The following is a 22,203-nucleotide window of genomic DNA, read 5'->3' on the forward strand; positions in this document are numbered from 1 at the left end:
CACCAGAGAGAGGCAGACTCCGGTGGGGAGACGGAGGGGAAGACAGGAGGAAACCTGACCGGGCCAAACGTTCGGAGAGACCCTCCCAACCCCCGGACGGAGATGCCCAGGGTATTTCAGAGCCGGCGGGGGGCGACAGACTGAATCAGTGAGAGACATGGAGGGAGGGAAAGACCTTCCACCCACCCCCTCGTCCCCGAGCTGAGAGGGATTCACAGAGACAGAGAGACATACAGAGTGGGTGAAGAAGGGACAAAAAGACAGAGCTGGAGAGGAGAGAAGGAAAAGGAGAGAAATCGGCTTAAATATTCAGAGAGAGACCCCCAGCAATGGATAGAGACTCATAGAGTCAGAGAGTGGTCAGAGAGAAACAAGCACAGAGGAACAGGGAGGGACAGAGAGAAAGCATCTGCAAAGACCAGGGGAGAGAAATGCAAAGAACCAGAAAGAAGAGAACATAGAGAATGAGACAGGGAGAGAGACACGGAGTAAAGAGGAAACAGAGCTCCACAGAGACAGAGACGGAGGGAGAAGAAGAGATTCAGGGAGACAGACTCGGAGTGAGAGAGAGACACACCAAGACCCAGGAGGGGGGTGGTCCACAGGAGGAATGACAAACGTAGATGGAGACACACAGCGAAGAAGAGAGAGAAATAAAAACAGGAATTCTCAGAGACAAGGGAAGGAACCCAGACCCAGACAGAGAGAAAGCTAGGGATACAGAAACAGAGGCCGAGGGAAAGGGACACTCCCGGAGGGAGACACAGACGTACAAAAATCACAAGAAGCCCAGAGGGAGAACTAGAAACTTGGGTGACATCCGAAAAAGTGAGACGTCAAGACTCCCTCCTGCTCACCGTTGGATCTTAGCATCAATACAAAGTTTGTGCAATGAAACGGAGACACATCAGACGGAGATTCTAGCGGAGTTGCGGTGGGCTCACAGGAGTCGCCGCGGCACCCTGGAGGGGGTCGGGAAGGGGACGCGCGGCAGATTGGGGAGGGGGCAGGACACAGCTCAGAGGATGCCTCCCCCCCTTCACTCGGCCTCCGGAGTGGGTGTGCGCACGTGTGTGTGTTGGAGACGTAGGGCATAGTCCCTGGGCTCTCCAGGAAGGTGGGGGGACGCCTTTAAGCCGAAACCCCGCCCCTCGGTCGTCATGGCAACGCCTCCCCCCGCCCGGGGCTCCCACATTTCAGCAGGTGCTGGAGCCGGAGCTCCCACCACCGCCGCCGCCCGTGCCTCCGGCTCCTCCACGCCCGTGCTCTCGGCTCTCGCTCCCCCTGGCGGAGCCGGCGCGCCCCGGGGCTCCGCTCCCGGCCCCGCGCGCTCGGCTCCTGGAGGTGCCTCGCCCCTCTCACTCCCACCGCGGCATCTCCTGCCGGCTCTTCTGTCCTGCCGAGCCTCCGGCTAGTCGCCCTTCCACCTGTTTCCCCAGACAGGCAGGATCCCGGTCCCTGCTAAGTTCCGGGGGCCATGTCCGGCCTGGGCCCCGGCGGAGGCGATTCAGAGGGCGGACCCCGGCCCCTGTTTTGCAGAAAGGGGGCTTTGAGGCAGAAGGTGGTCCATGAGGTCAAGAGCCACAAGTTCACCGCTCGTTTCTTCAAGCAGCCGACCTTCTGCAGCCACTGCACTGACTTCATATGGTGAGGGAGGGGGCTGGGGCCCCGGGGGATGCGGACCCTTAATGAGCAGGAAAGGGGGGGCTGCGGCCCTGCCTCCTGGCCCCAGGCTGGGCACAGGTTAGGGGCCGGCACTCCTGGGTCAGAGAGAGGGAGGCGGGGGTCCTGGCCTTCCGGGTCCGAAGGAAGAGGCTTGGGGGCCTGGGCTCCTGGGTCTGAGGGAAGAGGGACACGGACGAAGGGGGCAGGATTTCGGGGTCCTGAGAAGAGGAGGCTAGCTGGGGTTTAGACTCCTGGGTCCGACGGGAGGGGGTGGGAGTACGCGGGCCTCCCACGACCCGCAGAGGAGAGGGGTTCCAGCGCCCTTTTCTGCACTGACCTCAGATCCTTGACTCTCACAGGGGGATTGGAAAACAGGGTCTGCAGTGTCAAGGTAAGAGCAGGGGACCTGGACTCCTGGGACCCTCGGGAGGGTGGAGGCTGGGGACCCGCAGCCTAGGCTGCTTGGCACGCGCGTTCGCTGGTCCCCAGAGAGGCGCGGGGGAGCCAGGGGCGGGGGGTGTGGCAGAGACACTGCCTGCAGTGGGGGGGGGGAAGCTCTGACGGCGGGGCCACCGCGGAGGTGGCACTGGGGGCCCCTCCCTCGGCCGGCTCCAGGTGGGGACAGATATTTGGAGAATCTGTTGCCATGGGAACAGGGAGATTTGGAAAAGGGGAGCTGAAGGGGGGCTGGAGATGCAAAGTCAGAGGCCCCCAGGCTGCCGTTGCCATGACAACAACACCCGTCCTAGCAAGGGGCAGGCCGGGTGGGGTCACCGATGGGCGGGTGGGGGCTGGGTGGGGCCGGCAGATAGGGGGCCGGGGGAGGGGGGCGAGTCCTAAAGTGCCAGCTGCTACTGCTGAGAGCAGACTGAGTCAGGGAGCGGGGCGGCCGCCGGCGTCGCCCCTAGACTCAACTTCTGCCCAAGTTGATGCTCTCCCTCCGTTCTGTTGAAGGACCTCTCTGTCTCCTCCCTTCTAGTCTGCCTGCCTCTCTCTTCACTTTTTAATCTCTGTCCGTGGATCCTGCTTCCTCTCTGTCTCCATCTCTCGCCCTCTCTGTGTCTCCCTCTCTCTCTGTCTCTGCCTCTGTGTCTCTGTCTCGTCTTTGGTTGTGTGTAGGCACTGGGCGCTCTGTCTTTCTCTGTTTCCGTGATTCTCTGCATCTCTGTTTCTTTCCCTGGGTCCTCCTTTAGAATCTCTGTCTTTCGGGGTCTCTCTGTCTCTCTCTGCCTGTCAGGGTCTCTTTGATTTTCTCTGTGTTGAACCCTATGGAGATCCCTCTCTCCTGGGTTTCTTTCTGTCTGGGTCTCCCCTCTTTCTGATTTTCTGTCCACTGGGGTCTCTCTCCGCTCTGGGTTTCTATGATTTTCGCCTTCAGTCTGCAGTTTTGTGGTTCATCGACGATGCCACGAGTTTGTGACCTTCGAGTGTCCAGGCGCTGGGAAGGGCCCCCAGACGGACGTGAGTGCCCGGACACCCGGTTCTCCCTCCTCAGGCCGCGCCCCCGCCCTCACCCCCTCGGCGTCCGTCCCAATTTCTCCTGCTATTTTTAAGGCTGGGAGGGGAGGGGGGCTGGAGAGATAGGGAGAGCTAGTTTGGCCCAGATTCCCTGCCCTTGGCCTGGAAAGGGGGAATGAGAGGGGACCGAGACTGGCTGGGGACCCAGGTAGGGGACAGAGAGGAGGCCGGGTGAGGGGACCTCGGCGCTGGAGGAGGTCGGCTGTGATCCAGGAGTCAAGAGATTTAGAAAACAGAAGGATGAGGGGCAGAGAGAGAGACAGAGAGAGGGAAATTGATGCAAGCACTGAGATCCTGAGATAGGACAGAGAGAGAACGCCCAGAGATGCAGAAAAAAAGAGACCCAGGCAGATTGGGGGAGGGGGGAGAAAGCAAGAGCAGTGGAACAGAGTCAGCAGCATGGGAGGAAGGAAAAGGGAACCCAGAAAGACTGGGAGAGACAAACTCAGAGACGGAGGGGCAGACACTCAGAAAGGGAAACTAGGGTAGAAAATGGTAGATACAGGAAACCGCTTAGCAGGTGCTGAGAGAAGAAGCCCAAGAGATCTTGTCATATACACGCACACACACATGTGCATTTATAGACGCCCCCTCTGGCACACACAGACACCCGTGTGCACACACATATGGATGCATGTTAGACCCCTGTGCGCACACACACACACACAGAAATTCCCCCATGTTGCACACTCATGTGCATGCACACGTCCCCCATATACACACAGAGATACAGACAACCATTCTCTCCCTCCTCTCCACCCCCAACATCAAGGGGCTGACAAGAACTGTCCACCCTCCATGCCCACCCCTGATCCCTCCTTCGCTCTCTGTCTGGCCTTGGGGCTCCTCTCTGTGAGCCTCAGTTTCACCCTCTGTAAAGTGGGGCTGCCATCTAGTGCTGACCTGGAGAACTTTCCAGCGTGAGGGAAGCATTCTGTATCTTTGTCGTCCAGCTGCCGACCACCATAGCTAGCGGCCGAGGGACGGAAGTTTAAAATCCTGCTTGGTTTATTCGCTAAGTCATGTTGGGCTCTTTGCGACCCCCTTGTACTGTAACCCGCCAGGCTCCTCTGTCCATGGCATTCTCCAGGCAAGAATACTGGAGTGGGTTGCCATTTTCTTCGCCAAAAAATCCTGCTTAATTTGAATTAATAAATAGCCACCTGTAGGATTTCCCTGATCCAATGGTTGACTCCACACTCCCGCTGGAGATGGCGCAGGTTCAATCCCTGGTCAGGGAACTAAGATCCCACATGCCACGCAGAGCAGCCAAAAAAAGAGAAACAGCCGCCTATAGTTAGGGCTCCCGTGTGGGATAGGCATCAATCTAGACGCCCCCAGGCTTGTTTTGACAGTTTAGTGAAGTCAGGCAGCATGAGACTAGCCCAGGGTTTGACACAGAGTTGGAGATGGTTTTATGGTTAGCAGATGGAGAAAGAGGCGGATTGAGAAAGAGAGAGAGCACACCACGGAAGTCCATGAGGCATTTTGCCAGCTTGTCAGGTCAAGAAAACTGAAGTTTAGAGGATGCGACTTCCAAGAACATAGATTGAGCTCCACTGTCTCCCAGCACCTACACGTATCATTTGCTGCCTTCACTGTCCACCTCCACCACCACCAAACACTCCATCTGATTTACCCAGGGCTCATTGCATGCACTTAACAGGGATCTTGTATATAGCGTAAGAATGAATCTTCTCAGCAGCTTATAAAGTTAGGTATTGCTCCTGGCCCCATCTAATGGAGGCTCTTGGGCCGGGACACCTGGGCTTGAGTCCCGCCTGCACCGCATGTTGGTTCTGTGGCCTTCCAGAAGTTAATTTACCTCTCTGCACCTCTGGAGTTCCTTGTCTGTAAAATGGGGTTTAATACCCATGCCCTTATCTGATAGCATTGTTTTAAGGACCGAATAAGCCAACTCCTTGGGTATGAATACCTGGTATGTAGCAAAAGGCAAAATACTAATTTTTATCATTGTAAAATTGTTACTATTCTCCGTGAGGAAACGAAGGGAAACAGTGTGGACAAGGCCTTTCCTCTGTATCTGGCTTTCTTTTTTCTCTGTGAAGCATTAAGCTTTTATTCTTGTCAGCAACACAGATCAAGGGCTTAAGAAGTGCTCAGGGCTCAAGATGCATGATTGCATTCCGTTTGCACAAGAACCCTTTCAGGGAGGACTCACGGTCCCATTTTATGGGGAGGCTCCCTGAATTTCTCAAAAGGGTGGTGTGAGGGAAGATCACACAGCCGGGTCGTGGGCAGAGTCAAAATTTGAACCCTAATCTTCCTAATCGGAACCCCAGTACTGTCTCCTTTTTTAATAGCTACTTTCACCCTGAGAATAACCACAGCAGCTCCCATGTCAGGTACCCTGCTGGGAATTTTCAGCCACAGCATCTCATTTCGTGTGGCAGGAACACTGGGAGCTCGGGTCAGCTGAAGGTCTTTAGAGGTTCAGAGCATGCAACTGCCAACACCTTTCCTCACCCAAGTACAATTCAATCCCCACTAAACTTCAAAATAAAATCCTAAGAAGATCTTGAATTTTCACCCTATAAAACTCTTGCAACACACTCACAGAAAATCGAATCCGGGTCTCCTGCATTGCAGGCATTCTTTACCATCTGACCCACCAGGGAAGCCCCAAAGTATTCATCACTCATTTGTGTCTGACTCTTTCTGACCCATGGATGGTAGCCCACCAGGCTCCTCTGTCCATGGGACTCTCCAGACCAGAATACTGGAGTAGGTAGCCATTGCTGTCTCCAAGGGATCTTCCCCACCCCGAAATCAAACCCAGGTCTCCTGCACTGCAGGCAGATTCTTTACCATCTGAGCCACCAGGGAAGCCCGCTTAGAAAAACGCAAATATCAAATTATTTCATACCCAGACATTGCTGAGGGTGGAAAGAGGAATGCTTTTCCTGGTGTCTTAAGTTCATGCTTAATCGGAATTGAGCTATAAGCACTACTTCAAGACACAGATCGTTTATTTCCATTAGGCAGATCAAGACACTGAGGCTCAAAACTGGGCATGTACGTGAAATCACACAACTGGGAAATGGCCCAGCTCCTGATGGATCCCGGGGCTATGTGGGGACTGCAATAAGATCGCTAGCAATAACCATGGCAGTAATGACAGTAGTAACACTACCAAGCACATTTAACCAGACCCTGCACATACCAGCCCTTGCTGTGTGGTCTACACTTAATCTTTGGGATACCTGGGTCCCTAAAACTGACCGGGCATAGTCTGCATCCCACAAGGGGCTCGGAGAAGGCTGGCCATCATTGGGCAGACATTGAAAGAGGCTGACCGTGAATAATCCGGGGTTCATGGTGGCCCACAAGTCCTCAGAGAACCGCTTGTGGAAGACTATGGGCTAGGGACTGTGGGATCTTGGAAGCCTCCACTTCCTTCAGATTCTTCCCATATCCCACCTTGTTGGTACAACCTTCCTTGATCACTCTATTTCACATTTCAATCCCCCCCGCATCCCCGATAATGTGCATCCCTGCTCCATCTCTGTCCAGAGCACCTATCTCCATACCGCACACTATATATTCTAAGATTTTTTTAATGGGGGCTATTTGTTAAAGCTTTTATGGAATTTTGTCACAATATTGCTTCTGTCTTGGGTTTTGATTTTTCGGCCCCAAGGCATGTGGGTCTTCCCCACCCCCACCCCCCCCCACCAGGGATGGAACGGGCACCCCCTGCAGTGGAAGGCAAGAGTCTTAACCACTGCACCACCAGGGAAGGCCCTATATATTTTATTTGTCGTGTTCATTTTCTGTCTCCCTCCACTAGAAAGTAAAGTCCACACGGACTACAGTTTTTATTGGCTTTGCTCAGGGGCTGGGTCGTCGCACCAAGAAAAGTGCCAGGCACACAGTAGATGCTCCATAAATACTGGAGAGTGAATGAGTGAGGCGGAACAGCAGGAAGCCTGGGAGAACAGGGCTGAAGAGTTGGAGGAGGGGGTGCTTGTTCAGGACCCCCTCTGGCCCCCGCTTCTGACCGACTCCTCCCGACCTCCCCCCACGCCAGGATCCCCGGAACAAGCACAAGTTCCGTCTGCACAGCTACAGCAGCCCCACCTTCTGCGACCACTGTGGCTCCCTGCTCTACGGGCTGGTGCACCAGGGCATGAAGTGTTCTTGTGAGTCTGCGAGCCCCGCGCTTCGGGGCCCCTGCAAAGGCGCAGAGTCTGGGTCTCAGTAACGCGCGTGGTGGTGGGGGGAGTGGAGGAGTGGAAGTGGAGTCTGGAGTTAAAGGCGAGACCCACAGTCCCACCTTCCAGTTCTGTCCCCCCCCCACCCCAACCAGGCTGCGAGATGAACGTGCACCGGCGCTGTGTGCGCAGCGTGCCCTCTCTGTGCGGCGTGGACCACACGGAGCGCCGGGGGCGCCTGCAGCTGGAGATCCGGGCGCCCACTTCCGATGAGATCCACGTTACGGGTGAGACCCCGCCTCCTCGCCTGGCCCCGCCCCTTTCTTCCCAGAGACTGGGTCGAGTCCACCCGAACTGTCTGCCCACTCGCAGATCCAGGAAAGCCACGCCCCTCGTGAAGGTCAAGCCCACACTGCTGACCCCGCCTGCACAGGCTGAGCGCCACGCGGCCATGCCCCTTTCTGCTCGAGGCCCCTGGTCTCCAGCCTTGCCTTTCGTGATGGCTGTTCTAGGCATCAAGGTCCTGGGGGTGGAGGCGGGTGCAGAGGAGAGAATAACTGGTCCCAAGTGAGGTTCCGGTTTACTATATGGCTTCCCAAGTGGTATGGGAGACACAAGAGTCCCGGGTTCCATCCCTGAGTTGAGAAGATCCCCTGGAGGAGGGCATGGCAACCCATTCCAGTATTCTTGCCTGGAGAAACTCACGGATAGAGAAGCCTGGCGGGCTACAGTCCCTGGGGTCGCAGAGTCAGACACTACTGAAGTGATTTAGCATGCATGCACCGGTGATAGGGCCAGGATCCTAAGGGAGCCAGGGGCTTTGGATCTGATTTCTGGGTCACTGGCCCGGGAAAGGGCTTCATACCCCATCTTCTGGGTGGAGAAGTAAAAGATTTTTTAAAAAAGAAAGGAAAGGAAACAAAACACATGGGTCACGGAAGAGGAAGTTGAGAGATTGGAATTCGTGACTGCTGGCTGGGGGAAGGCTCCGGGGCCTCTCCCTGCATCTTAACCCCATCTGCCCTCCTTCACCTCCCCCCTCAGTTGGCGAGGCCCGGAACCTCATCCCAATGGACCCCAATGGTCTCTCCGATCCCTATGTGAAGCTGAAGCTCATCCCAGACCCTCGGAATTTGACCAAACAGAAGACCCGCACGGTGAAAGCCACGCTAAACCCTGTGTGGAACGAGACCTTTGTGTTGTGAGTCTCGGGTGCAGGGGAGGCCCGGTGATGACTAACAGAGAACGATCTGAGAGTCCTAGTGGCCCACAAGACTACAGAGGGCAGGTGTTAGGATAGGAGGAGTCCCGCACAGGGAGAAGAAGGCGGTGGGCGGAGAAAATGAAGTGACTGAGGAAGAGGGATGGAGACACAGAAGGTGACCGTTTTAGAGCTAAGACAGAGATCAGAGAGATTAGGCAGACCCTGAGACTCAGAGAAAGAAACATAAACCCAGGGAGAGACACAGACGGCAAGGGGCGGGGTGTGATAGGTGGGCGGCAGGAAGAGAAAGAGAAGCCAGCTAAGGGAGAGACAGAAGGAAGGTTCTGGAGGGAGAATAGGAGAGATCCGGAGAGAAAAGCCCAGAGGCAGGGATGCGGAAGGCCAGGGAGGGGACTGGGAAAGCCGGCTGGGTTGACTCTGGGCCCAGGCAGGGAGAGGGAGCCTCTTCGGGAGGACCAGGGGTGGGAGGACACTCTGCAGAGCAGGAAAGGGGCCCCAGCTCAGGAGGTTTGCCGGCTCCTCCAGCATCCAGGATGCGGAGGTCGGGGAGCCACGAGCTGGCCCCTTACTGCGCCCCGCTCTCCCCGCAGCAACCTGAAGCCGGGGGATGTGGAGCGCCGGCTCAGCGTGGAGGTGTGGGACTGGGACCGGACCTCCCGAAACGACTTCATGGGCGCCATGTCCTTCGGCGTCTCGGAGCTGCTCAAGGCGCCCGTGGACGGCTGGTGAGCGGTGGGGGCGGGGCTCGGCGCCGACATCCGCGCCTCCATCCCGGGGGTGTGGTCCCTCTCCGCCCGGAAGCCATCATCTCGGCCTCCCTGGGCTGTTTTATCCTCTCCCCCGCCCCCTTCCCCGTCCCTCTCTTCTTATCTCACTGTTTCTTTCGCTATCTGCGTCTCTCCATCTCTTCCCCCCTTCTGATGTCTCTGCCTCTCCCTTGGGTGCCCCCCCCCCCGCCCCATCCGTCTTCCCAACCTCCCCTCTCCCTCCCGCTCTGGTCTCCGTCTGTATGTCAGGTACAAGTTACTGAACCAGGAGGAGGGCGAGTATTACAATGTGCCGGTGGCTGACGCCGACAACTGCAACCTCCTCCAGAAGTTCGAGGTACCCAGGCCCCGGCTTCCCCAGCCTCCAAACCCCGGGGGAGCGCAGCCTCCCACAGTTCAGAGCTGGCCTTCCCCAGACTCCATCACTGCTTGCCCACTGGTCCGGGGACGAAAATTCCCAGAAGACCCTGGAGTCCTTTCTGCTTTTCTAAGGGAGTGCTGGGAATTAGAATTCCTATCCATCTTCAGGACTTCCCGGGTGGCGCTAGTGGTAAAGAACCCTCCTGCCAATGCAGGAAACACAGGAGAGGCGGGTTCAGTCCTGGGTCAGGAAGATCCCCTGGAGGAGGACATGGCAACCGACTACAGTACTCTTGCCTGGGGAACCCCATGGACAGAAGAGCCTGGTGGGCTACAGTCCATGGGGTCGCTAGGAGTCGGACACGACTGAGTGACTAACACGCACACACATCTATCCCCATGGCTTGGGGGTCGGGGGGGCCCTCTCCCCTGCTTCAGGGCCGTCGCCTACCGCTCCAAGGAGGCTCTGACTCTGACTTTTTTCTCTCTCAGGCCTGTAACTACCCCTTGGAACTATACGAGGTGAGAAGAGCCAGAGGCTTGGGTTGGAGGCAGCTTCAGTCCCGTGGTCTGTATCTCATCCCTCTCATATCTGTCTGCATTTCCACACGCGTGGGTGGAACGCATACCATACCTAGGTCTTGTGTTTGCTGAGTAATCGGAGCACTCTGGAGGTCAGTCTGACCCTCAGGCAACTCCCCAAGGTAGGGACAGCATCACAGATTCCTTAGATTCAAGGGCCCACAGTCCTGAGGCTCTGGGGCCCTGTAGCTATCAGTTCTGGGTCCTGTGTTTCTGGCATTCCATGGACTGTGGGGCCTGGCTCTGGAATTCTGTGGCCCGTCATTCTGGGCCTGTGGTTCTCGGATTCTGTGGCTACACTTCTGTTTCTTCCTGGCCCTGGAGGAGGAGCAGAGCTCTAGGGGATACAGATCCAAAATAGGGTCCTCTCGCCACCTGCAGCTCCCAAGGCAAGTGTCTTTATGCCATCGCATTGCAGTCTTCAGCGTTACTGTTGTGGGGGGATGGTAGGAACACAGCCGATGGGAGGATCCCGGTGACCCTGCTGCTACTGGTACCCTTGGGGAGCTTCCATCTTGCCCTGACTCCCCTCTGGGCTGAATCAACCTTGGGGAGCAAAGGTCAGAATCCTACCAAGGCCTTACCCAGCCTCTGTGACTCTGTGTCTAGTGACTTGTGTGGAACCATAGCATCCGGTGCTCTCTCAGCCAAGCCTTGTATGTATGAAGTGAAGTCTTCCAACTGGCCTTGGATGGGCCCACAGTCCCCCAGCCCCCCACCCCACTGTGCACCTCTCCATGAGGCGGCCAGTAGTGTCTGTCATTCCACCCTGGAAAGGTTCAGGAAAGGTGCTCTTGCAGACCCAGGCCCTTCTCTGTTCCTGACTTTGTGGGTGTGTCCCCCCTCGAGTGGCCCCTAAGGACCCTCTCTTGTTGGATGAGGACCGTGCAGGGCCACCCCCAGAACAGCATCAGCCTGTGAACTGGAAAAGCCAAAGGTGGCTGAGGAATTCCCAAGGGCGTGGCCAAAAGAGCCTGGTGTGTCTGCGGGGCTTTCAATTTCACAGGTTTCCTACCCAGGACAATCCCTGGGTCGGGAAGATCTCTTGGAGCAGGAAATGGCAACCCACTCCAGTATTCTTGCCTGGAAAATCCCATGGACAGAGAAGGCCTGGCGGGCTACAGTCCCTGGGGTCACAAGAGTCAGACACGACTTAGCGACTAAACTACCAGGGCACCCAAGAAGCACAGAGGTTAACCCAGTCTGGGAGGGCCCAGGGGAGGTGATCAGGGGGACTTTCCTGAGGGAGGGACACCTGAATTGCTCCTTGAGTTTTTCTGTCCATTTCTCACTGTGGCCTTTCTCTCCTCCATTGGGTTTTTTTTTTTTTTTTTTTCCACTTCCTGAACACCTATTTCCTGAAGTTTTACATAAGTCAAGCCCTATTCTGGGAGTAGAATCAGGCCACTCCCTGGGGAGCTCCTCTTTCAATGAAAGTTACAGATAGAGAAGGAATATATTTGATCATGGAGATGGCCTCGGGCACTGGGGACTCCTAAACCTCTGGCAAGACCTGGGAAAGTCAGAGAAAAACTTCATCAACGGAAGTACAGGGTTCCCAGGGTAAAGGAGAAGGAGGACAGATTTCCAGGCCAAGGAAGGAACACGTGCCCTCTCTCTCTCTTCCCTGGTCGCTCAGACAGTAAAGAGTCTGCCTTGCAGCTCAGGGGACGAAGGTTTGACCCCTGGGCGGGAAAGATTCCCTGGAGAAGAGAAGGGCAAACCCACTCCAGTATTCTTGCCTGCAGAATTCCACGGACAGGGAAGTCTGGCAGGCTGCAGTCCACGGGGTCCCAAAGAATCGGCTATGACTGAGCGACTAACACTTTCTCTCTGTCATTGCTTCTTTCAAAACAACATATTTTTACTTGAGCCCTCTGTGTGCCAGGCATGGTTCTAATCACTGGGGATATAGCAGCAAACTAGAAGAGAGGAGGGGGAAAAATACACTCCTGCTCTCCTGGGAGGAAGACATTAAACAAAATAAAGGCGTTGATGATCCTGTGTTAGACAATGATGAATGACTATGGAGAAAAGCGCTAAAGATAGGGAGTGCTGTTCTGTGAGATTTTACAATGAGCGGGAAAGGCTTCAGCGAGAAAGTGACCACTGGGCAAAGACATAAAGGAAGTGAAACAGTGAGCCGTAAGGATAGCGGAGAGCCTTCCCAGTGGAGGGACAGTCACATGCAAAGGCCCTGAGGTGGGAGCAAGCCAGCAATGTCTGGGTTCAATCGCTAGTCGGGGAACTGGATCCCATGTGCCGCAGCTGAGACCTAGCGCACCTAAATAAGTTCATTTTTTAAGTAATAAATAGACTGAGTGAGATAGGAGGCCACAAAAGGTGGCCCGAGATGGTCTTGGTTTGGACACGAGGACTGCCTCTGTGTCGAGAGCTGAGGGGAGGAGGAGGAAGAAGGCGTCTTGGAGGTCGAGGTGAGTTCCTGGTGGCTTGGCCCAGGGAGGCAATTATGGTAAGCGTGTTCAGGTGCTGGATGTGCTCTGAAGTTAGAAGTACAGGACCTGCATTCAGCACTCGGCTCCAGACCCAAGCCACCTGCTGGGTGATGGTGGAGAAGCACAAAGGAGGGAGACAGTCGCTGGCATTAATGAGTTTTAATTGCTGGCTCTGCTTTTTACCTGCTGTGTGACTTTGGGCAAGTTACTTACCTTCTCTAAGATGGGCGATCGGGTGGTGGTGCTGATGGGGAGGATTGATGGCATATAGTAAGCTGTCTAAGTGCTAGCTGAATACCAAACTCTCCAGGCAACCGTGCTGAGTCTCTTCAGTTGTGTCTGACGCTTTGAGACTGAAGCCTGCCAGGCTCTTCTGTCCATGGGATTTCCGAGGCAAGAATCCTGGACTGGGTTGCCATGCCCTCCTCCAGGGGATCTTCCCGACCCAGGGATCAAACTCACATCTCTGATGTCTCCCGCATTGTCAGGCAGATTCTTTACCACTAGTGCCACCTGAGAAGTCTAGTGTTAACTGTTCAGTCATGTCCAACTCTGCGAACCCTTGGACTGTAGCTTGCCAGCCCCTTTTGTCCATGAGATTTTCCAGGCAAGAATACTGGAGTGGGTTGCCATTTCAGGGGATCTTCCTGACCTAGGGATCAAACCCAGGTCTCCTACATTGTAGGCAGATTCTTTACTGTCTGAGCCACAAAGAAAGCCCAATAAAACCTGCAGGCTATGGGAAGTCAGAAAAAGTCCCTAAACCAAAGATGGGTGTGGAAACAGCATTTCTTGTTTCTCCATCTTTCCGTTTGTCTCTCTCCCCTTCCCTTTTTTCCCTGGATGCTGTCTCTCTGAGGGGCACCCCCTTATCCCCTTCCGGGGTCTGACTAACTCTGCATGTCTCCCCTTTCTCGCAGAGGGTGCGGACGGGTCCCTCTTCGTCTCCTATCCCCTCCCCATCCCCCAGTCCCACCGACTCCAAGCGCTGTTTTTTTGGGGCCAGCCCTGGACGACTGCACATCTCCGACTTCAGCTTCCTCATGGTTCTAGGAAAAGGCAGTTTTGGGAAGGTTGGATTCCTGGGGCTCTGGGGGAAGGGGTGGATGTCTGGGGGAGGGGTCAAGTTTCTTAGAGATGAAATCAGGGGAAACTAGGCTTCTGAGCCCCAAAGATGGTTTGATGGGGCCTCTTGAGTTCCTGGAGAGAAAAGGCCTAAAGATGTGGATACTTGCCCTGAAGGAGTGGCTGATGACATCAGGGCACCTGGTGCCCCGAGAGTGAGAGGGGGCACCCGGGATTCTGTTTCTTTGTCTCCTTGAAAGGGAAGGCTAGGGACCAGCGCTCTGGGTTCCCAAGATGGACTAGGCCTCTGTCCCTAGGTGATGCTGGCCGAGCGCCGGGGCTCCGATGAGCTCTACGCCATCAAGATCCTGAAGAAAGACGTGATCGTCCAGGATGACGATGTGGACTGCACCCTGGTGGAGAAACGTGTGCTGGCCCTGGGGGGCCGAGGCCCCGGAGGCCGGCCGCACTTCCTCACCCAGCTTCACTCCACCTTCCAGACCCCGGTGCGAAAGGATAGGGCCCCAGGCTGGCTCAGGGGCCCTGCCTCATCTCCACCCCCCACCAGTCCGCTAGATGCATTCAGCACTGGATTTGAGAATCTGAGTTTGGGGGAGGGCAGAAGAGCTCGGTGGACTCTGAAGGGGCGTGGCTGGCTCCTCAGTGGGTGTGGCCAGCACACAAGGGGCGTGGAGGGCGTGGCCAGAGGTCTGGGAGCTTGAGGGGGCGTGGCCTGAACTCCCTAGGGGTTGAGTGGGTGTTTCTGGAGTAAAGGAGTGCGTGGAGAACGTCTCCTGAGTGAGCTTGCCTACAACTGGGCTCTGCGTGATGAGGCTGTCTCGTGGGTTCTTAGTTAAGGAGTCATCAGAAATAAGGCGTTTCCGAAGACTGAAATGGGACAACAAGTCAAAACTGTCAGAGGTTAGAGAGGGCGTGACTCTACTTTGAAGAGCTCTGAGTGGGCGTAGCCAGCTTCCTGGATTTTTTTTTTTTTTTTAATTAGTATTGGGAATTCCTTTCTGGTCTAGTGGTTAGGACTCCATACTTCCACTGCAGGGGGCCTGAGTTCGATCCCTGGTTGGGGAATTAAGATCCCTGCAAGCCGGCAAGGTGCAGCCAAAAATTAAAAAATAATTTAAAAATTAGTATCATTTGCAAGTGAAGCCTGAACAGCTTTGGTCCCTAGCAGGTGGCCAAGACTGCATGTGTGAGTGAGTGGATATGGAAAGAGGTTTCAGTTTCCCTGAAATTTCAAGCAAACCGTGGACCTCAATCTTAAATCCGGGAAAGGGAGGAGGGGAACACCCGACAGTTCAGAGTAACAGAGGATGGAGTGGGTGGACATTCTGTGATGGCGGGTAGGCGTGGACAGTTGCTCTGGAATTCTGATTGCATGGGCCCAGAGCCTTCCACGTTGGTCTGGAGTGGGCAGTAATGGACGTTTCCCTCCCCTGGTGGGCGTGCCCTTGCCTCTAAGCCCCCGTCCACCCCCTCCCCAGGATCGCCTGTATTTTGTGATGGAGTATGTCACCGGGGGCGACTTGATGTACCACATTCAACAGCTGGGCAAGTTTAAGGAACCCCACGCAGCGTAAGTCTTGGCCAAGAGAGGTGGGTGGGGGTAAAGCAGAAGGGAGCGGTGTCCTGCCTCTAGCCTGACCCCCCGTCCCCTCGTCCAGGTTCTACGCCGCAGAAATCGCCATCGGCCTCTTCTTCCTCCATAACCAGGGCATTATCTATCGGTGAGCAGTTCCCGGGTTTTCAGTGGAGGGAATCGGACCCCCTAGAAGGGAAGGGATTCGAACTTCACGGCTCCAGGCTGCTGAACTCTCCCCTTCCTGCAATTCCTACCCACTCCACCCCAACCCACCCGCAGGGATCTGAAACTGGACAATGTGATGCTGGATGCCGAAGGGCACATCAAAATCACCGACTTCGGCATGTGTAAGGAGAACGTCTTTCCCGGGAGCACCACGCGCACCTTCTGCGGGACCCCGGACTACATAGCCCCCGAGGTAGCCCCACCTCCGCCGCTCTTAGCGCTTTCCACGCTCGCTGCGTGGATATGCCTGGGGGGCTAGTGTTCGTAATGTGGAGAACTGACCCCGGGGTCTCCACGGGAGTCATGGACTGTTCCAACTGTGTGAGTGTTGTAAGTGGGCAGGGCTGGGTCTCTAAATAGGCAAAGTGGGCAGAACTTGTGGGTGAATGTTCTGAAAGAGCAGGACCTAATGTTCTGGAGAACAGGACCTATTACTGGACCGTTCTAAGAAGCTGGGGGAAGAGTCCCAGTGTACTCTGAGGGGGTGGGGCCCATCCCACTAGAACATGAGGCTTGTGGAGGCTGCCCCCTGAAAATTTCAAGTGGGCAAGAATCTGCTCTTTGTTGGGGGGTGGAGCTAATGGTCTGACTGTATATAAGCAGAGGAAGAGCAGGTCCCGACTTTTCTCCCTGGGAGAGGTGGGGTTGATGTTGGTGTCCCTGATCTTTCCTGGTGACTCGGTGCTACTGCCTGAGTAACCAGTGCCAATGGTCTCAAAACATAGCTGCTGATCAGCATCACCTGGGAAGATTTTGAAAAATACCCACACCTTCCTGGCTCTGACTCTGGTCTGTTGTGGCTGGAATTCTTCAGGGCTGGCAACAACTATCTTTAAACAGTCAAGAATCTGGTATGTGTCCAGATTTAAGACTCTGGTCTCTGAAGTTCTGTGCTGTGCACCTGACATTGTAAGGAGAGAGTTCAGTTATCTAGATATTCTAGAGGGTGGGCGGAACTTGCAACTTAGTGCTTAAATCGTCTTTATATTGGAACCAGAGGAATGTTCTGAGTAGGTAGAATCTGCTTCTCAAATGTTCCAAAGGATGGAGCCAAAGCATTCTGAGTGGGAAAAGTTTGTGCTGAAACCATTTAAAGTTGAGTAGGGTTTCCAGGTGGTGATGCTAGAGGGGCCCACTTGTGTTTCTTAAAACATGAATGACAGTTTCTCACCTTCCTCCCTCCCCTTCTAGATCATTGCCTACCAACCCTATGGGAAGTCTGTTGATTGGTGGTCCTTTGGGGTTCTGCTCTACGAGATGTTGGCGGGACAGGTAAGAGATGCTGGGGAGAGGCTGGTTTGGCTAAAGGCAACACAGAAGGGTGCCACCTGTTACACGGCCTATCTCAGCAGGAGCAGGTCAGGAAGGGATGTCCTTAGGCTGAGTGTAGGAAGCCATGGGGAAGGCCGTCAAATAGAAGAGAGCTCTCCGTGGTTCTGAAACAGTAACTTCCCACAGGCTAGGGGTTCTTCCCCCCTTTTGTGTCTTGGATCTCTTTCTCAGAACAATGCTTTTAAATACATGAAATAAGACAGTAGCATTACAGAAGAAGTCAATCATATTGAAATCTGGCTATCAAAATGTTAAAGGCTTAATTGAATCTAATTTAACCACGTAAATGAATTTAACTTAAATGTGTATGGTTGTCTAAGGGTATTAGAATATGGACTTACATGTGATTTCCTACTAATGACTTAAATGGTATTAAATAGTAATATCTCACAGGAATAGGAAGTAAGTAGGAAGGCCTGTCAGTAATTTTAAAGTAGAGATGACTGGTTTTTCTTTTTTTTTTTTTTTTTGAGATATCTGCAACTCTTATATGGTAAGAAAATATCAGTGATTTCCATCAGTGATAAAGTCACAACTACTACTGCTGAGGTTTCTTTCCTACATTTATAAGGCTGAATTTCAATTTTAGATTCCAAAAAATAAGGATGCATGTCTTTTTCCCATCCAAATTCAAGGACGCCCCACTCAGTTGTAGAAACAGACTACCTAGACCCCACATTAGACTCTTTGTCTGGATACTGCTTTTCCAGATCCGAGAAGACTGGAGGCCACTCATCCAGCCAAGAAAGTGCTTTTACAGCTTTTTCCTGCAGTTTTTCTCTCTTCTATTTAAATGACACATTGCCTAATTAACACCTTGCTGATTTACATAGCAGATAAAGAGAGGCAGAGCAGCAAAGAGGTGCAGAGAGCTGAAGCATCTGAGATAGAAAACAAGAGCCTCCGAGAGTGGGAAAGACATAGCTTTGGCGGTCTGGTCACCTTTTTCTCTAGCAATTGGCACCCCCACCGCCCTGCCGCCCGGGGCGGGCTCTGCTTGTGGTGGGCAGTGAGGGCAAGAAGGTGGGGCCAGGTAGTCAGGCCTCTGACTCTTTAATGCCTCTACTTTCTTAGCCCCCCTTTGATGGAGAAGACGAGGAGGAGCTGTTTCAGGCGATCATGGAACAAACTGTCACCTACCCCAAGTCGCTTTCCCGGGAAGCTGTGGCCATCTGCAAGGGGGTGAGAGCCCCCTGACTTCCAGATTCTCCAGGCCCAGCACCCACACGCCCCACGGCTGCCATTCAGGACTGCCCACACAGTGTCTCTGCACATTAGGAAAAGGCTCCCACTCCTCAAGTCGTTTTACTCCCATCTGCTGAAAAAGCTTATATAGCTCACCGATCTTGTTAGAACAATCACACCCTGCCTTGCTGCCCCCGGCAGTCCAAGGGAGGCCTCTACCCTGTCCTGTGTTTCCCCCACGCCCCGCAGCTCGGGGCAGGCAGCGCTGAGCCAAGCGGATCAGTCGAACCTAACTCCTGCCACTTTTCCTCCTGTGGGATCTGGGGCAAGTCACCGAAACTCTGGGAGCCACCGCCTCCTCCTCCGGGGTTGGGGCGCTAAGGCAGGAGAACCTAGCCTACAGCAGACGTTAGCAGGCTTCTGCTTCGAGCTCCTGTCTCCACGTCTCTCTGACCACGTCTCTCTCTCGGCTTTTGTCCCATTGCCCTGCCTCCATCTGCACATGATGGGGCTTTCTGTGTGATTGCCTTGTTTTTTTCTTTTTCTGTGTCTTTCGGGATCTCTGTTCACCTTTCCCATCTTTGCCCTCCTCTTTCTGGGACTCTATTACCTTCTCAACAAACCCCCTTCACACACACACACACACACACACACACACACACACACATACACACACACACAACCCTCCTTCTGGGTCTCTCTCGTCTTCTTTTTCTGGGTCTCCATCTTCCCCTTTCTCTGAGTCTCCTCCTTCATATGGGGTCTTCATCCCTCTCTCTGGGTGCTTGTTTCCTGGGCCTCCACCCTCCTCTCTTTGTGGGCTTCCGTCTCCGCCACCCCTTCCCATCTTCTCCCTTCTCTCTCCTCCTATCTCCTCCCTCCTTCTCTGTTTTCCCCGCTGAGTCTTTCCCCTCTTCCTGGGTCTCTGTTCCCCCTTTTCTCTGGGTCTTCTCTCTCCCACCTTCTCCTTCTCTGCCACTTTCCCTCTGGGATGTTTTCCGGATCGTCTTCCTCTCTTTCTGGGTTTCTCTGCCGATAACACCTTCACACCTGGATCTTGCTCCTTTCTTTGTCTGTCCCTGGGTCTCTGGGTTTGAGTTTCATCTACCCCATCTCATCTACCCCCCCTTCTCCTCTTTCTCTCTCCCTCTCTCCACCCCACCCCATCGCTGCACCCTCCCCCCACCCCATCTCTGCACCCTCCCCCCCATCTCTGCACCCTCCCGCCCCCCACCCCCCCCCACTGTTGGTTCTTCTCTTTCTGGAACTCTGTGCTTGTCTCTCCCTATTCCTCCTTCCTGGTCTTCCCCCCCTCCTCCACCCCCGTCTTTCTCTGGGCCTCCTTGTCTGGGACACTGTCTGTCTGTCCGTCTCTTTCTGTGTTCCCTGCAGTTCCTCACCAAGCACCCGGCCAAGCGCCTGGGCTCAGGCCCCGATGGAGAGCCCACCATCCGTGCTCATGGCTTTTTCCGCTGGATCGACTGGGACAGGCTGGAACGATTAGAGATCGCGCCTCCGTTCAGACCCCGCCCGGTCAGTCCCCTCCCGGGAAGAACACGCTGGCCCCTAAGAGGGTGAATCAGCCACGCATTGCGTTCTGACTCTTCATGTTTCCCTCCCGGTGTTTCCCACAGTGTGGCCGCAGCGGCGAGAACTTTGACAAGTTCTTCACTCGGGCGGCCCCGGCGCTGACACCCCCTGACCGCCTGGTTCTGGCCAGCATCGACCAGGCCGAGTTCCAGGGCTTCACCTATGTCAACCCCGATTTCGTGCATCCGGATGCCCGCAGCCCTATCAGCCCAACGCCTGTGCCAGTCATGTAATCCCACCTGCCGCCACCAGGCGTCCCCACGGCTCCCTCCTCCGCCCCGGCCTTGGCCCTGCCTCACCATGCCACCCCCCTTTCCAATTCTAGATCTGGCTCCTGGCGTTCTGGCCTCTGCCCCACCCCCCGGGTTTTAGCCGCCCCGCACAAGCGTTCCTGGCATTCCGTACTCCCAATGCGATCTCTAGAGTCATACCGTGTGCTAGATTCTGCTGCTGTTGAGCCCTAGATTCTGACCTGCCTGAGCGTCCTGGACTCTGTTCCATCAACTTACAGAACCGTCGACACCATCCCAATTCTCCTTTTTTTGTTTCGTTTTGTTTTTCCTTCTTCCTGGGAAATAGTCTCATGGGGTGGGCTGTTCTAGACTAGGATTCCAGAACATCCCCCCACCTCCGAGGCCCCACCCACCTCCGCTCCAGTTCCGGAGTAAGTGGGAGGCTGTGCCCCCTTGCTCCAGTGCCCCTGTCCTGCGCTCTAGGGATTCCTGGGACGTATGGAAGATATTCCCCGCCCCTGTTCTCCGTCAGCTTTTGTCCTAGGCTCCCCCACCCCTAGACCCATCACCGCATGGCTCCTCCAGTCCTGCTCGGAACCCCACCTCTACCCAAATGCCTGCCACTCTCGGGACTCTCCGTGCCCCCTCTTCCGCCCGGCCACAGCTGCTGGAGAATAAACTTGGGATGCTGATGCTCAAGTGTTTGGATGTTTTTCTTCTAAGCTTGGAGAATGAAGGGGGATGGAGGTGGGACAATGGCTGTACATAGAAACACACACACAGAGAGGCTGAGTAGAGGGCTGCAGAGAGAGAGGGGGAAAACGCAGAGACCCACAAAGTGAGAGAAGATACAGCATGTCAGCAAACAGCAGAGACCCAGAGAGAGGACCAAAGTGGACACGTGAAGGGGCAGGCAGTTGTACGCACAGACAACCGAGCGTCTCAGGCAGAGATCGGGAGCACAGAGACACAGGCACGCACCCATTTGCCCAGAGCAAGGTAAAGCTCCCAGGCACACACAGGACACGGTGAGACCCAGAGGCCGGGAAGTCGGAAGAGGGAGGAGGAAAGGCAGCCCTGCCATTGAGAGACCTTACGACAGAGAAACCTGTCAGCTTAAGGATCCGCGACGTGAGGCGAAGGGCGGACGGACGCACCCTGAGGGCCTCTTTCCCTTGACCCACTTGCGAGTGAGGGGCGTGGAGAGGACAGTCCCAATAGACTACACTTCCCAGCAGACCCTGTGGCAGACCCTACCCCCAGGCGCGGCCTCCGCCGCCGCCAGGACTGATGGGAACTGTAGTTCCTGGATGGGGACAGGCCCGCGGAACCGTGTGCTTCTGTCTGCGTCTGGAGAGGACTGAGCTCCAAAGCTTCACAGGCTCCCTCGGGGAGCTCCGGTGTCTCCTCGTCCCCGCAGACTCCTGGGTTCCCGAGACTCGGCCTAGCTGGATGCTGAGGCTCCCCCGGACTCCCCCCCAGCACAGCCGCGGGGCCCCCATCCGTGCCCGCGGCCCCCAACCCTTGCTCCGACCCTCGGCGGGCGGCCTGCCCCTTTAAGAGTGGCCCCGCTGACATCACGGCGGGGGTGGGGGGGTGCTGGCCCGGCTCCCGGCTCCGCGGCGGCTGCAGGACGCGGCTCCGCTCTGCGCCCGCCCGCTGCTCAGGGGACCCCCGGCCCGGGACGCCCCCTCCCGTCTCCTCCAGCCGCCCAGACCCCAGGCTGCGCCCCCACGCCTGGCCAGAGCCCCAGTCTTCTCAAGGGACCCCCAGGACCACCCCTGCTGTCTATCCGTCTCAGGGTCTCTCCTCTCTTTCTCTGCCCCTCTCTCTCTCCCTCCCTGTCTCTCTCTCTCTCTACCTCAAGGTCTCTGGGTCTCAGCATCTCTCAGCCCAAAGGCCTTTGACAGTCTACCTGTCTCTCTCTGTGACCTCTCCACTTCCAGGAGCCCAGAACCTCTGAGCCTGGGGGAAGAGGGGGCCTGCCTAGATCCGATTTCTGCCTCTCCATCTCTCTGTCTCTTCCAGGGCCAGGCCATCTCTGTGTCTCCTCTAGTCTCCAGACCCGGGAGTCTCAGAATTTCACAGCCTCCGGGTTTCAGTTCTGGGCAGCCTCTCTGCCTCCCCGTGCGCCCCTGCCCCTCTCGGGCTCCCCTGCCTCTGTTTCTATTCTCTCTCGCTCTCTGCCTCCCCCATTCTCAAGGCCCATCTCCCTCCCTCCCCGCATC

General features: G+C 55.5%; 1 protein-coding gene across 2 annotated transcripts; it reads left to right on the forward strand.

Moving 5' to 3' along the window:
- On the forward strand, positions 1-20,674 carry PRKCG (protein kinase C gamma). Of its 2 annotated transcripts, XM_018063036.1 has the most exons (19): positions 1-111; positions 1,444-1,647; positions 2,025-2,056; positions 3,044-3,126; positions 7,235-7,346; positions 7,514-7,645; positions 8,403-8,559; positions 9,174-9,308; positions 9,600-9,687; positions 10,203-10,232; positions 13,669-13,821; positions 14,131-14,319; positions 15,313-15,404; positions 15,493-15,555; positions 15,690-15,828; positions 16,827-16,907; positions 18,042-18,149; positions 19,545-19,685; positions 19,787-20,092. In XM_018063036.1, exons 2-19 carry the CDS (start codon positions 1,478-1,480, stop codon positions 19,973-19,975), a joined length of 2,094 nt encoding a protein of 697 aa, XP_017918525.1. In that variant the 5' UTR covers positions 1-111; positions 1,444-1,477; the 3' UTR covers positions 19,976-20,092. The 2 variants fall into 2 exon arrangements, with proteins under 2 accessions (XP_017918525.1, XP_017918524.1); XM_018063035.1 differs by lacking the exon at positions 1-111 and having other exon boundaries at positions 1,248-1,647; positions 19,787-20,674.

This window comes from Capra hircus, chromosome 18 (genome assembly GCF_001704415.2).
Source record: "Capra hircus breed San Clemente chromosome 18, ASM170441v1, whole genome shotgun sequence".
NCBI classification, from domain to species: Eukaryota; Metazoa; Chordata; class Mammalia; order Artiodactyla; family Bovidae; genus Capra; species Capra hircus.